This window comes from Hyla sarda, chromosome 10, assembly GCF_029499605.1.
Source record: "Hyla sarda isolate aHylSar1 chromosome 10, aHylSar1.hap1, whole genome shotgun sequence".
Classification (NCBI taxonomy): domain Eukaryota; kingdom Metazoa; phylum Chordata; class Amphibia; order Anura; family Hylidae; genus Hyla; species Hyla sarda.
The window spans coordinates 51,537,560-51,551,937 of record NC_079198.1 but is presented as its reverse complement, the minus strand read 5'-3'; the positions used below and the strand labels follow the sequence as shown (position 1 = coordinate 51,551,937).

Here is a 14,378-nt window from a genome sequence, read left to right as displayed (position 1 = left end):
TTTACTACAGTGATTCTATTATCAGAATAGTAAAACAGTGCCAGTATGCAGCAGTCAATGTATATTTGGATTACAACTAAATAATATGGTAGAAATGGTATTACTACGTTGAATGCTGTTCTAGGCTCCAGCTCCTTATTGGTATTAAAGTGAAGAGTATAGTGGCTACAGATTATTTGAAGCATACAGACCGGTACTTTCAGTTAAAACATTCAAAGGTCACATTGTGAAGCCTTCTCTTGTACCTTATCAGTTCATTTAGCATTTCACACAAAGGTATTGCCATTCACCTTGTCAGTAGGGTGTGCTGAGTGTGTAGTTGACAGATATATATTTAATGCATGAAGTTACTTTTCTTATAACTTGTTCTGATTATTTTATTTAGATTGGCACAGGCTTTACAGATGAAGATTTAGAAAAGCATTACAGTTTTTTAAAGGTAATTTTGTTTGAATGCACTGTTATTCTGTAAACCAATGTGTACATATATTTATTGTACCTGTTTGTTTTTCTTTCATATGTTTGCATTCCGGAACTATACAATTAACATGCTTAATAAGTGACAAACTGGTAAAAAAAAAAAAAAAAAAAAAAAGGAGCACTCTGCTTATTACAGTCTACAAGGGGAGGGGGCGGTAGGTAGGGTTAGAAGTTCCTCTTAGGGTTAGAAGTTTGAAAAGTTGGTGTGTTGGGAGAATTTTAGAGTATGGGAGTAATTATGGAGACAGTGGCCCTGACTTACCATTGTAAACCTGACCCGTTTTATTGGGTTGTGGGCCAGAATCTGGCGCATTGCGTCAGAATTTGTCTGCACCAGATTGTGTGCCACAATTTGTCTGTGCCAGATGTCCACCAAAAAAATTTTAAAATGTCCAACACTCCATTTAATTGAGAGAACCCAGAAAGGGGGCATGGTAATAGGGGGTGTGTCCCCAACATTTTTGAAAAATCCCTACATATTTACTAAGGTTTCCACAGAAAATGTGGTGGATTTGAGCTCTGAAAAATGTTAAAAAAAAATAAAAAGCAAAATGTAGGGGAAAAGTGCAAGACGCCTACGTTTTGCACTTTTGGAAAAATATCTGTTGGGGGTGGGGGGGGGGGGGGGAAACCACAAAAAAAACTACACTACACTCTTAGTAAATCCGGATTAGTGTAATGAGCAGAAAATATGATGGTTTGGAAGGGCCAGAGAGATTTGTTCTGAGGAGGTATTGGGAGATTAGGGCAGTGAAGGACAATTAAATTATGTTTCATGAGTCTAGGTAGAATATGATGTATGTATACAGATCAAGGAGGATATGTTCCAAGAATTAAGCAAAGGAAAGTAGTTAAATTGGGCCGCTGTACACTGGACCGTTCAAGGGATGGCCTCTAAAAGGTGGTTGTTTTGGCTTTATGTTTAAAGCGTACCTTTTATAGTGAAAAGTTATATGTTACTCAGTACCCAATCCTGATCATGTGCATATCATTTTTATGTGTCTCTGGCCTATATATCCAGAGATATAAGCATTTATATGCTGGTGAGTAACTTTTTCATTGTGCTGGCTAGAGGGGGCGTGTCAGTCTGTCTCCTTCACAGTGTGTGTAGGAACATTCCTATACAGGTGGGGGTATGTGCAGAGCATTGCACCATTGTCTGCACATACCCCCACCTGTATAGACACATATGGGGGGGGGGGTATGTGTAGACTGCAGAGCATTGCACCCTTGGAACTGTGGAAGACCCTAGGGTGCAATGTTCTGCAGTGCACCTAGCCCCATGTGCAGAGGCCCTGGCTGGGAGGATAGCTAAGGCACTTACAGAACCAGCCGGGGCCGCAGCACGGGAGAAAACAGGGGCCGGAGCACGGGATGCATTAGAGGCTGCAGCAGGGGCCGCAGCACAGGAGAAAGCAGGAATCGCGGCCGGAGCAGTGACAATCCTCCAGGGCCAGCTCCACATAAGCAAAGGACAGGCATATTTAGTAGTTTATACAGTGGCAACATACCAGGTAAGGCCTCTCAATGCGCTCTGCAGGGAGCTGAATTGGGAACTCACTATGGTGCTTGTCTGAAGGCAGTGAGGGAGAGGGGGGGACAACCTGTGTGAGCGCGCTCCCTGTGCTCGTTCACAGGCAGTGCGTGCTCACGCATACACTCAATAGAAATCTCCTATACTGGATACCGGTATGCTTTATGGCCGGATACCGGTATGCTTTATGGCTGGTATCCAGTATGCTGTAAAATCTAGACTAATCTGTCTGGCTAAAAGACAGGCGACCCCTAATGGTGGCTATTTTGAGCTTTAATTTCAGGTGAAAATGTAAATTTTTTTTAACAGGTGTGTATTGTGAAAAGTCATATTATAACGAGTCCTGCAATATATAAAAAGTTTTCAACAATGACAGTGCCTCTTTAAGTGTTAGTCCAAAGCTTCCCACTACTGATGTTCACTGATTGGTGTGGAGAGGCGACGATAATGTGCCATACAGTTGCAGAGACAACCGTACAATGCTTTAATCATATAAAGGGATTGTGCTGAAAGCACAAGTGGTGAGGTGTCATTTAAAGCATAGGTTGGAAAGGCTTTTAAGCATTTATGATGGGAAAAGCATCCAGTGGTTTTCTGAAGCAGTTGCAGAAAAAAATTTGAGGATGATTCTTATAGAAAAAATCACACAAAAATGGGACAATAATTGCTCCACAAAAAAAATAACAGAAAAAAAGACCACACTTACTGCTTACTGGTACAAGGCAGGTTAGGCACCTATTCCCATTATAATGGAGATCAGCCACAATGCAGTGTAAGGGGAGGTCACACAGGTGCAATATATTGATGAACAACCACTCACACGTTTTTAATTCTTGAGTACGCCTAGTATAGTAGTTGAAAACCGATAAGGCCCTATACAGGGTGCCAGTAACATGATAATGTATAGTGACCATGCTGGCTTACAACCTACAGTGGGGCAAAAAAGTATTTAGTCAGCCACCATTTGTGCAAGTTCTACCACTTAAAAAGATGAGATGCCTGTAATTTTAATCATAGGTATACCTCAACTATGAGAGACATGATGAGAAAAAAAATCCATAAAATCACATTGTCTGATTTTTAAAGAATTTATTAGCAAATTATGGTGGAAAATAAGTATTTGGTCAATTACAAAGAAGATTGATTTCTGGTTCTCACAGACCTGTAACTCCTTTTTTAAGAGTCTCTTCTGTCCTCCACTCGTTACCTGTATCAATGGCACCTGTTTGAACTTATCAGTATAAAAGACACCTGTCCACAACCTCAAACAGTCACACTCCAAACTCCACTATGGCCAAGACCAAAGAGCTGTTGAAGGACACCAGAAACAAAATTGTAGACCAGCACCAGGCTGGGAAGACTGAATCTGCAATAGGCAAGCAGCTTGGTGTGAAGAAATCAACTGTGGGAGCAATTATTAGAAAATGGAAGACATACAAGACCACTGATAATCTCCCTCGATCTGGGGCTCCACGCAAGATCTGACCCCGTGGTATCAAAATGATCACAAGAACGGTGAGCAAAAATCCCAGAACCACACGGGGGACCTAGTGAATGACCTGCAGAGAGCTGGGACCAAAGTAACAAAGCTACCATCAGTAATACACTACACCACCAGGGACTAAAATCATGCAGTGCCTGACATGTCCCCCTGCTTAAGCCAGTACATATTTGGGCCTGTCTGAAGTTTGCTAGAGAGCATTTGTATGAAGAGCATGTAGAAGATAATTTGGTTTCATATGACCATATGACTCCTAAGTAGAATTTTTTGGTAAAAACTCAACTCGTCATGTTTGGAGGAGAAAGAATGCTGAGTTGCATCCAAAGAACACCATTTTTTTTCTCATTAGGTCTCTCATAGTTGAGATATACCTATGATGTAAATTCCAGGCCTCTCATCTTTTTAGGTTTTAGAACCTGCACAATTAGTTGCTGACTACTTTTTTCCCCCACTGTATTAGTGATGCCCATACTATTCGATTTGGCGGGCTGCCCAGCATCTTTTATGTGCAGCTGGCAACACACTGAAACCAGCATCACAAGGCCAGACGACATAAAAAAAATATATAAATACTTTATATGATAAAAATGAAGTATTAGTTGATATTTTGGCCAAAATACGCAAGCGCGCAATTTGTCAAGGGTCCTCAGTCTCTTGCGAGTCCCTACACTAACATAGAAAACAATCACAGAAAAATAGGACAAAAATTATTTAAAAAAAATCCAGAAAAAAATGCCACACTTCCTGGTTACCAGTACAAGGGCAGGTCACGCACCTATTCCCATTAGGATGCAGAAGAAGGTGCAAAATACTGATAAGCAACTTGCATACTATTCATGAGTGGGTGCAGGGCTTGGCAGCCCCTCTGATGGAATAGTATGGGTGTCACTAATAGTGTGTAGTCCACCATGCTGACTTAATGGGGTACCAAAGGATAGGAGAGAAGATGTCTGACCGCGGAGGTCCCACCGCTGGGGACCCCCGCAATTTTACAATTGGGCACCCACCTTTTTTGGGCTGCACGCCGCGCTGCCAGCTCACGAACTGCCAGTTGCCGACCACGGGGCCTGAGTATCGTGACGTCACGCCTCCGCCCTCGTGTGACATCACGCCCTGCCCCTGCTATGCAAGTCTATGGGAGGGGGCCATCACTGGCACCCTGTGTATTCCTTATCTGTGTGCAACTGTAGTACTAAGCAACTTCCCACCTCATGAATAGTAGGCATGTGAGTAATTTTTCATCAGTATTTTGCACCTGTGCAACCTCCTCTTATTTAGCATTGTGGCTGATCTGCATCATAATGGAAATAGGTACCTAACCTGCCATTGTACCAGTAAGTGTGACATTTTTTTCTGTGATTTTTTTTTTTTTTTGGTTATAGCAAGTTTTATGGTCCAATGTAACATAGTTCTTAAGGCTGAAAAAAGACAAACGACCTTCAAGTTCAACCTATGTCAGTACGGTGTCCCTACTGTGCTTGAAGTGGGTTCTAATACCAACAATCTCTTCATTAAAATACAAAGAGTTATTGGAGAGGACAGAATAAAACTTTTGTATTAAAAACTTTTGTTGGTGCATATTTAAAAATTGAGAAGTGCATGTCTGTTGTGGAGTTTGACACAGGTCACACAAAAGTTATAACCTGACTTTGGATTTCTAAAGAGGCGAGGTCTGCTGACCAATTTGCCTTCTGTCAGCATGGCATACATACATTTGAGATCTCTTTGCTTGTATTAACTCAGTTTTCTGCAACTCCAGATGACTTGGCATATCCTAAGCTGCCTCAGCTCCTACTCATTCTCTCAGGGAATTGTATAGAGGGAAACAGGGATGTGTAGCCCTAATATCCACCCACACTCAGGTCCTTACTTGGAGTACCTGCCCCAATGAATGACAGCCCTAGCTGGGCAACTGTCCCATTCGAAGTGTCCTATTAACCTAGCCTAATCAGAATAGAAGAGTAGTCAGTATTTAGATAGAGTATAGTGACAAAATCAGCAGCCAGACGATGAGGCGTCTTTGAGCCTTCAGCCAAAAATGGTTGCAACAGGATGGGGTTAGAGTGTTGTGTTTTTTTTTCTAAATCTTTTTATTAAATAATTAACAAAATACAAATTAATATATAGCAAACTCAGGGCTACGGTAGGGACGTGGAGGGAGGGGATAGGAAAGGGTAGAGTTGTCAGGCAAGAAACCTAAAGGATATCACATGTGCAGATCAGGGAGATCAAAAGGTTTTACATGGGTCCCGCAATTTCAAGAATTCAACATGAGGCTAAAATTTAGCTCGCAATTTTCTCCATCCCATACAGTTGGTTGACTATGTCAGTCCATTGGGCAAAAGTGGGTGCCCTGGTAGTATGCCATCCTAAAGGCACTAGTAGTTTTGCTGCCATCAGGAGGTGGGTAATCTGCAAGGAGGAGTGAGGATAGAACTGTCATGAAGGAGCCCACAACAAGATCAACAGGATCACTCGGCCGTAATCTGCTTGATTTTATCAGATATAGCAGACCAAAAGCTACTAATAAGTGGATGTAACCACCATATATGTGAAGGAGTGCCTCTATGGGAATGACCTCTCCAACATAGATCGCTGCTTATCAATTAATGATCAAGTAGAAATGCTGGGGTGCAATATCATCTTGAGTACAGTTTTTATAAGCTCTCTCTTGAATTTTCACACACTTGGGAAACCCATGTGAATGTTGCAATATGAATAGCGCCTGTGGCCCGTAAATACCATACCTAATTCTGCTTCCCGACTGAGTTAACACCTGGGTTTATAAAAAAAAAACCAGGGGTTTCCAACCAATTGCAAGAACGCAGTGAACGGCGTCTCACCTGGAACCCTTTACAAAGGCAAGTGATGGCTGTGTGAAAGGTATAAAGGTGGTTTTCAGTGTTTTTTTTTTTTTTCTTACCCACCTTCCAAGAGTGATAACATTTATATTTTTCAGTCAAGCTCAATGAGGGATTTTTTTTTTCTTTTTTTTTTTTTAACCTACGTTTTCACTTTATTGATATACAGTATTTCTAGGAGCAGTACCAGAGAAACTGCCCAATGCCATTAAAACTGACAGGTCAAAAGACCAAATAGTCTGATTTTAAAGGGGGTATTCTTACAATCTTTTTCAAGCCTTATTGTTTCCAGTATATTAGATAAGTTTCCTGTTATTTTGTCATGCTCAGGATGAACAAGTGTAGTCTAGATCAGCTAAACAAACATGCACTGTGCACAGTGAGGGCCTGGAGCCATACAGAAAATGTTGTTGTTTTTAAAAAAAAAGCTTGCTTAAAATTGTAGGCATATATATATAATTTTATTTTTTTTATTGGTTTTCCTTTCTAGGATCATGCAATTGATAGCCCAAGAAGTTACTACCGCTGGGACAGTGCTGCAGAGCCAGACCAATGGTTTGAACCAGTTCAAGTCTGGGAAGTAAAATGTGCAGATCTTTCTATTTCCCCTGTCCATAAGGCAGCAATTGGACTGGTATGTTTAAAATTTTCACTAATAACACTGCATATGTAATAATAGAGTGGGCTTTTAAAGTGGTTATTCCAAGATTAAAAGTAGTCACCAAAATAAATTTCTTAGTAAATTTACCCTTGATCTTTTAAGACCCTGGGAATTCCCTTGGCTGCTGGTGCTGTTTTATTGGGTCACATAAAGGCCAATTATTGGGCAAATGAGTATTCATAGGAATGCTCATTCAAGATAATCAGCCCTGTGAAAAAAGGGCCAATGAGCAAATGATAGTTCTTCAGATATGCAGCCATCTAAATCAGCCACACGACGCCCTGTGAAATGTGCAACCCATTATGATGAATATAAATGGCTGCATGAATGATCCAGCAATTGTATGTGGAGACTGGCCACATGTTTGATTTGACCTTGTGAAGACTTGGCAAACTAGTGCTGATCAGGGAGAATAGCGCTTGTTTTCTGCCTCCCGCTGGCCTGTCTAAAAGAGCCCATGCAACTTTTTTGCACCAAGGCCTCCTTAGCCCCTTGGCTAGACGGGTTCCAACAGATGGGTAGAAATTGTCATATCAAATTAAAAGCTATTCCATATCCAGAGGATAGGGGTTAAGTAGCTTAATGGTAGGAGTCTAAATCCTGGCACCAACACTGGTAAAAAAAAAAAAGATAAAATATTCTCCAGAATGAATGACGCACCCAGTGCACGATGATTAGAATTGTTATTTTGGGAGGTTATTTTGATAAGTGGAGATTGAACATAGTAGCTTGTTTAGAAGGTCCTTAAGAATTTGTACTTCATGATTGCATTAGGGGGGTGGAAATTGAGTGCAGCCGGCATCTGTGGGTGCATGTCCTGAGTCTGCTCCATACTTCCTCACCAGACACATGACATAACTATATATCATATGTTGTTAAAGGGTTAAATTGCCTAGCCTACTAGCAATTAAAGGAACTTTTTGTAAATATATCTTATTAGGAAAAAAAAAATGAGTGTCCTAGGTAGTCTTTTATCTCATCCCAGTGCTTTATTCATGTAGGATACATTATAGCAGCTATTCTCCATCCACAGCAAATTACCTTTTACTCTTTCATATTTTTTAAGAATTAATTACAAAGTTAATTTATTTTGGTTTAGGTGGAAGATGAAAGGGGAATTTCATTGCGTTTCCCTCGTTTCCTTCGTATTCGAGATGATAAAAAGCCAGAAGAAGCAACAAACAGTTCTCAGGTAACATGTTGCTGTAAATCAATCTTTTCTCCCGGTTAATGATTTTAGTACCTCTCTCACTTCCTGCCATCATTACTTAATGCATTAGCAGGCATGAGACTTTAACCCCTTAAGGACATAGGGCGTATCCATACGCCCCCGTTTCCAAGTCCTTAAGGACCGAGGGCGTATGGATACGCCCTGAGCATTTCCGGCCCCCGCCGCTAGCCGGAGGGGAGCCGGGGCCGGATGCCTGATGAAATCGTTAAGCAGGCATCCCGGCATATCGCCCAGGGGGGTCATTATGTCCCCCCATGTCGGCAATTGCCGCAGATCGCTGGACAATTCAGTCCAGCGATCTGCGGCGGATTCCGGGTCAATCGGGTCTCCAGTGACCCGATGACCTGGAATTACTGGCTGATCGTGGCCGTCAGAGACGGCCCCGAACAGCCAGAGCCAGCAGGGGTGAGGTGGCACTGGTGCCACCTCACGATCGCCCTGATTCGTCGGCCGGTTTACCGGCCGACCAATCAGGGCGCCTGCTGCGGGTGTCACTCCCGCAACCCGCTCCGCCCCTATTCCGGAGGACGTTAGCGGGTGCGGGACGTGCACCCCGGGTGCTGGGGACCCCGATCCCCGGCGTCCCTGTTGGGATCGGGGCCCCAGGAGCGGCGGCGAGGGACTGACCTGTGCGGCGGCATCGTGGAGCAGCAGCAGGAGGTGAGTGACAGCCTCCTGCTGTTGCTTAGCAACAGCTCCCAGCATGCAAAAAGGGCATGCTGGGAGCTGTAGTTATGCAACAGCAGGAGGCAGACCACCACAACTCCCAGCATGCCCTTATGGGCATGCTGGGACTTGTAGTTTTGCAACAGCTGGAGGCACATTCTTTCTATGGAAAAGTGTACCTTTAGCTGTTGTATAACTACAACTCCCAGCTTGCACAATCAGCTAAAGTGCATGCTGGGAGTTGTAGTGGTGCATCTGGTGGTTGCATAACTACAACTCCCAGCATGCCCGTTGGCTGTCGGTGACTGCTGAGAGTTGTAGTTTTGCAACAGCTGAAGGCACACTGAGTTAAGTAGCAAACCAGTGTGTCTCCAGCTGTTGCATAACTACAATCCCCAGCATCCCCAGCCAATGTAGTATGCCTCCGGCTGTTGCATAACTACAAGACCCAGCATGCCCTTCCGCTGTCCGTACATGCTGGGGGTTGTAGCTTTTGCAACAGCTGAAGGCACACTGGTTGCAAAACGCTGAGTTTGTTACCAAACTCGGTGTTTCACAACCTGTGTGTCTCCAGCTGTTGCAAAACTACAACTCCCAGCATGCACTGATAGACCGTACATGCTGGGAGTTGTAGTTTTGCAACAGCTGGATGTCCCCCCCCCCCCCAATGTGAACGTACAGGGTACACTCACATGGGCGGAGGATTACAGTAAGCATCCGGCTGCAAGTTTGAGCTGCGGCAAATTTTCTGCTGCAGCTCAAGCTGCCAGCGAGAAACTACTGTGAACCCCCGCCCGTGCGACTGTACCCTAAAAACACTACACTAACAAAGAATAAAATAAAAAGTAAAAAACACTACATATACACATACCCCTACACAGCCCCCCTCCCCAATAAAAATGAAAAACGTCTGGTACGCCACTGTTTCCAGAACGGAGCCTCCAGCTGTTGCAAAACAACTACTCCCAGTATTGCCAAATAGCCACTGACTGTCTAGGCATGCTGGGAGTTTTACAACAGCTGGAGGCCCCCTGTTTGGGAATCACTGGCGTAGAATACCCCTATGTCCACCCCTATGCAAGTCCCTAATTTAGGCCTCAAATGCGCATGGCGCTCTCACTTTGGAGCCCTGTCGTATTTCAAGGCAACAGTTTAGGGCCACATATGGGGTATCGCCGTACTCGGGAGAAATTGGGCTTCAAATTTTGGGGGGTATTTTCTGCTATTATCCTTTTTAAAAATGTAAAATTTTTGGGAAAACAAGCATTTTAGGTAAAAAAAAAATTATTTTTTTTACATATTCAAAAGTCATGAAACACCTGTGGGGTATAAAGGTTCACTTAACCCCTTGTTACGTTCCCCGAGGGGTCTAGTTACCAAAATGGTATGCCATGTGTTTTTTTTTTTTTTTTGCTCTCCTGGCACCATATGGGCTTCCTAAATGCGGCATGCCCCCAGAGCAAAATTTGCTTTCAAAAAGCCAAATGTGAGTCCTTCTCTTCTGAGACCTGTAGTGCGCCAGCAGAGCACTTTTCACCCCCATATGGGGTGTTTTCTGAATCGGGAGAAATTGGGCTTCAAATTTTATTTTATTTTTTCTGCTATTACCCTTTTTAAAAATGTAAACATTTTGGGAAACCAAGCATTTTAGGTAAAGAAAAAAAATTTTTTTTTCACATATGCAAAAGTCATGAAACACCTGTAGGGTATTAAGGTTCACTTTACCCCTTTTTACGTTCCCTGAGGGGTCTAGTTTCCAAAATGGTATGCCATGTGTTTTTTTTTTTGCTGTCCTGGCACCATAGGGGCTTCCTAAATGCGGCATGCCCCCCAAAAACCATTTGTCGCTCCTTCCCTTCTGAGCCCTCTACTGCGCCCGCCGAACAATTAACATAGACGTATGAGGTATGTGCTTACTCGAGAGAAATTGGGTTTCAAATACAAGTAAAAATTTTCTCCTTTTTACCACTTGCAAAAATTCAAAAATTGGGTCTACAAGAACATGCGAGTGTAAAAAATGAAGATTTAGAATTTTCTCCTTCACTTTGCTGCTATTCCTGTGAAACACCTAAAGGGTTAATACACTTACTGAATGTCATTTTGAATACTTTTGGGGGTGTAGTTTTTATAATGGGGTCTTTTATGGGGTATTTCTAATATGAAGACCCTTCAAATCCACTTAAAACCTGAACTGGTCCATGAAAAATAGCGAGTTTGAAAATTTTGTGAAAAATTTCAAAATTACTGCTGAACTTTGAAGCCCTCTGGTGTCTTCCAAAAGTAAAAACTCATTAATTTTATGATGCAAACATAAAGTAGACATATTGTATATGTGAACCCAAAAAAAAATTATTTTGAATATCCATTTTCCTTACAAGCAGAGAGCTTCAAAGTTTGAAAAATGCTAAATTTTCATTTTTTTCATCAAATTTGGGGATTTTTCACCAAGAAAGGATGCAAGTTACCATAAAATTTTACCACTAATTTAAAGTAGAATATGTCACGAAAAAACAATCTCGAAATCAGAATGATAACTAAAAGCATCCCAGAGTTATTAATGTTTAAAGGGACAGTGGTCAGAATTGCAAAAAACGCTCCGGTCCTTAAGGTGAAAAAGGGCTCGGTCCTTAAGGGGTTAAGGACCAAGCCCATTTTGACCATAAGGACCAGGCCAATTTTATTTTTGCATTTTCGTTTTTTTCTCTTCATCTTCTAAAAATCGTAACTCTTTTTTATATTTTCATCCACAGACCAGTATGAGGGCTTGTTTTTTGCGTGACCAGTTGTCCTGCGTAAGGACATCACTCATTTTAAAATGTATGGCGCAACCCAAAAAATACTATTAGTGTGGGGAAATTAAAAAGAAAACTGCAATTGTGCACATTTTGGAAGGTTTCGTTTTCACGCCGCACAATTTACGCAAAAAATTACGTGTTCTTTATTTTGTGGGTCAATACACTTAAAATGTTACCCATAATTATTTACTTCTCTATTAAGGTTGCGCTTAAAAAAAAAATTGCAAACTTTTTAACCAGATTAGTATGTTTAAAATCCTTCTATTTTGTCGACCTATAACTTTTTCATTTTTCCATATAAGCCGTACGGGATCGATAAAATTATATTTTAATAGTTCGGACATTTACGCACGCGGCAATACCAAATATGTGTATTAATAATAATTTTTTTTTACACTTTATGGGGGTAAAATGGGGAAAAAAAAGACATCTTACATTTTTATTGGGGGAGGGGATTTTTCATTTTTTTTTTTACTTTTATTTTTACACTTTAATAGTCCCCATAGGGGACAATTTATAGCAATTCTTTGATTGCTAATACTGTTCAGTGCTATGCATAGGGCATAGCACAGATCAGTGTTATCGGTGATGATCTGCTCGATCTCAGATCAGAGCAGAAGACCGGTGGAAGGTGAGGGGACCTCTGTACGCCGTTCTGGAGGATCTGATCGCCGCGGCAGCGCTGCGGCCGATCCGATCATCCATATTTCTGACCGCACTGCCGCAGATGCCGTGATCTGTATTGATCATGGTATCTGAGGGGTTAATGGCAGATATCCGCGCGATTGTAGATGTCTGCCATTACCAGCGGTCCCTGGCTGCGATCAGCAGCTGGGACCAGCCGCGCTTGATCCGAGCATCGCTCCTATTCTCGCGTTCATGTACAGGTCCTAAATATACGTCCTGGTGCGCTAAGTACCGCCGCACCAGGACGTAAATTTACGTCTTTGGTCGTTAAGGGGTTAAGTACCTTTCGGCTTATATTCTTCAGTCTGTACTCTAAACATCTACATTAGGTTTTGTTTTAGTTTTTTATGTAACTTGTAGTTTCAAAACTAGAGCCAGATTATGCAGTAAATTCAGTCTATCACACTACAGCATTCAGGGTATACATTTCAGAATTCAGCGACAAAAATGTCCTTGCTAAATTCCATTGACTGTCTGAAATGAGGAGCTATGTAATCTAGGAAAAAACAGCAGAGCTCCTCATTGCGTAGTACATCTCAGTATTATTTAGTACATGCCCTTGTAGAGAAAACTGCTCAACTTGGGCTGTTTTATATTTAGACATAACAGCTAATCAAGCCTGTGGATATGAAAATAGTGATGCAACCGGAACTGGATCCTAAATCCACCCATCAGAACAACATGTAGGGGAGAAGGCAAAAAACACAGGTATATGGCACAATCCAACATATAGGGAAGGACGTCTAGCAGCAATCCGTTACTAGAAAACTTTTTGTTTATTATAGCCACAAACATAACACCTTTCGGGGTCTATGCCCTTTTTTCAAATGCGAACATGGCAGTACAAACATGATACTAAAAATAGCTGGTACTTATAGTAAAACAAAATGGTGTCTTGGATCACATGACACATCATGACTTCCTGAAGTGCCACAAGTCACTTACAGAAGAGCAAAAACTTTCTGAAACATATAAGCTTATATAAAAACTATAAGGAAGGTAAGTTCTAATGAAAAAGGTTGTTTCAGATGCTATATTTCCACATGCAAGTATAAACCATGGGGCCACCACATTTTCAAGCAGGTCCACAAAGGAAATCTTTCAATTGTGCATCCTCTTCTGTAATTTTTCTGTTGAAATGCACTTGCCAACTCCAATATGTAGGTAGAACTACACAACACCTTTTAGAGTAAGGTAAATTAACCACTGGTATAATGTTACTCATGGGTTTGCGAAGCACTGCATTTCCAAGCATGCCGTTAAAAACCATGCAGTGGATTTCTCAGTTTTCCATCAAGATTGAGAAGATTCCTGAAGATTCACCTGATCACTTTGAAAAATGTTAAATTAATCTTACCGGATTTTTTAATTGGACACAATGAGCCCATCCGGACTCAATGAAATATCAGACAATAATTATGATTAAATATTACCTTTTTGGTGTTTCTGTATGTGTGTATATATAATATATATATACTTTTTTATCATACATTTTGTTCATAATTTTTGTCTGTTGAAATCGCTTGGAGTTATTCACATACAATTCTGATGCATATCTTTGCATAATTTTGCTTCTGTCCCCATCCACAGTAATCAGCATTTTTCATTAACAATATACACCTTTTTATCAATGTAAATTACAAATATACATACTGTATGGTATAATTTAAATTATATAAAAAGTTTTTGCAAATGACAGGTACACTTCAAAGGAAAATATCTGTTCACCCACACTAAACCCAATACACTGGGTTATGAAAGTGTGGGTTAACAGGAGACAGATGCGCGCTGGAAGCGGCCTGCCGGCTCAAAATGAATAATAATTGCCGCAGGTCATGTGAGTGCTGTGCTCATGTGACCCGCGACAATAAATATTCAAATTGAGCCAGCAGGCCCGCCTCCAGAGCGCGATTCACTTCGGAGAAACAGATCTCCGGAGTGCAGGTACGTATTTAACTGATT

The 14,378-nt window shown here is 41.6% G+C and overlaps 1 protein-coding gene across 6 annotated transcripts in view; it reads left to right on the top strand.

Annotated features, from left to right (window-relative positions):
• The window catches only part of LIG1 (DNA ligase 1), a 268,524-nt gene that overhangs the window by 238,277 nt on the left and 15,869 nt on the right, over positions 1–14,378 (top strand). For 5 of the 6 annotated variants that reach the window (XM_056541820.1, XM_056541819.1, XM_056541822.1 and 2 more), the window contains exons 24-26: positions 386–439; positions 6,867–7,010; positions 8,137–8,229. In XM_056541820.1, coding sequence (XP_056397795.1) covers positions 386–439; positions 6,867–7,010; positions 8,137–8,229 — 291 coding nt within the window. Of the gene's footprint in view, positions 1–385; positions 440–6,866; positions 7,011–8,136; positions 8,230–14,378 lie in introns of those variants that run through there. The other variant, XM_056541824.1, reaches the window with a different exon arrangement.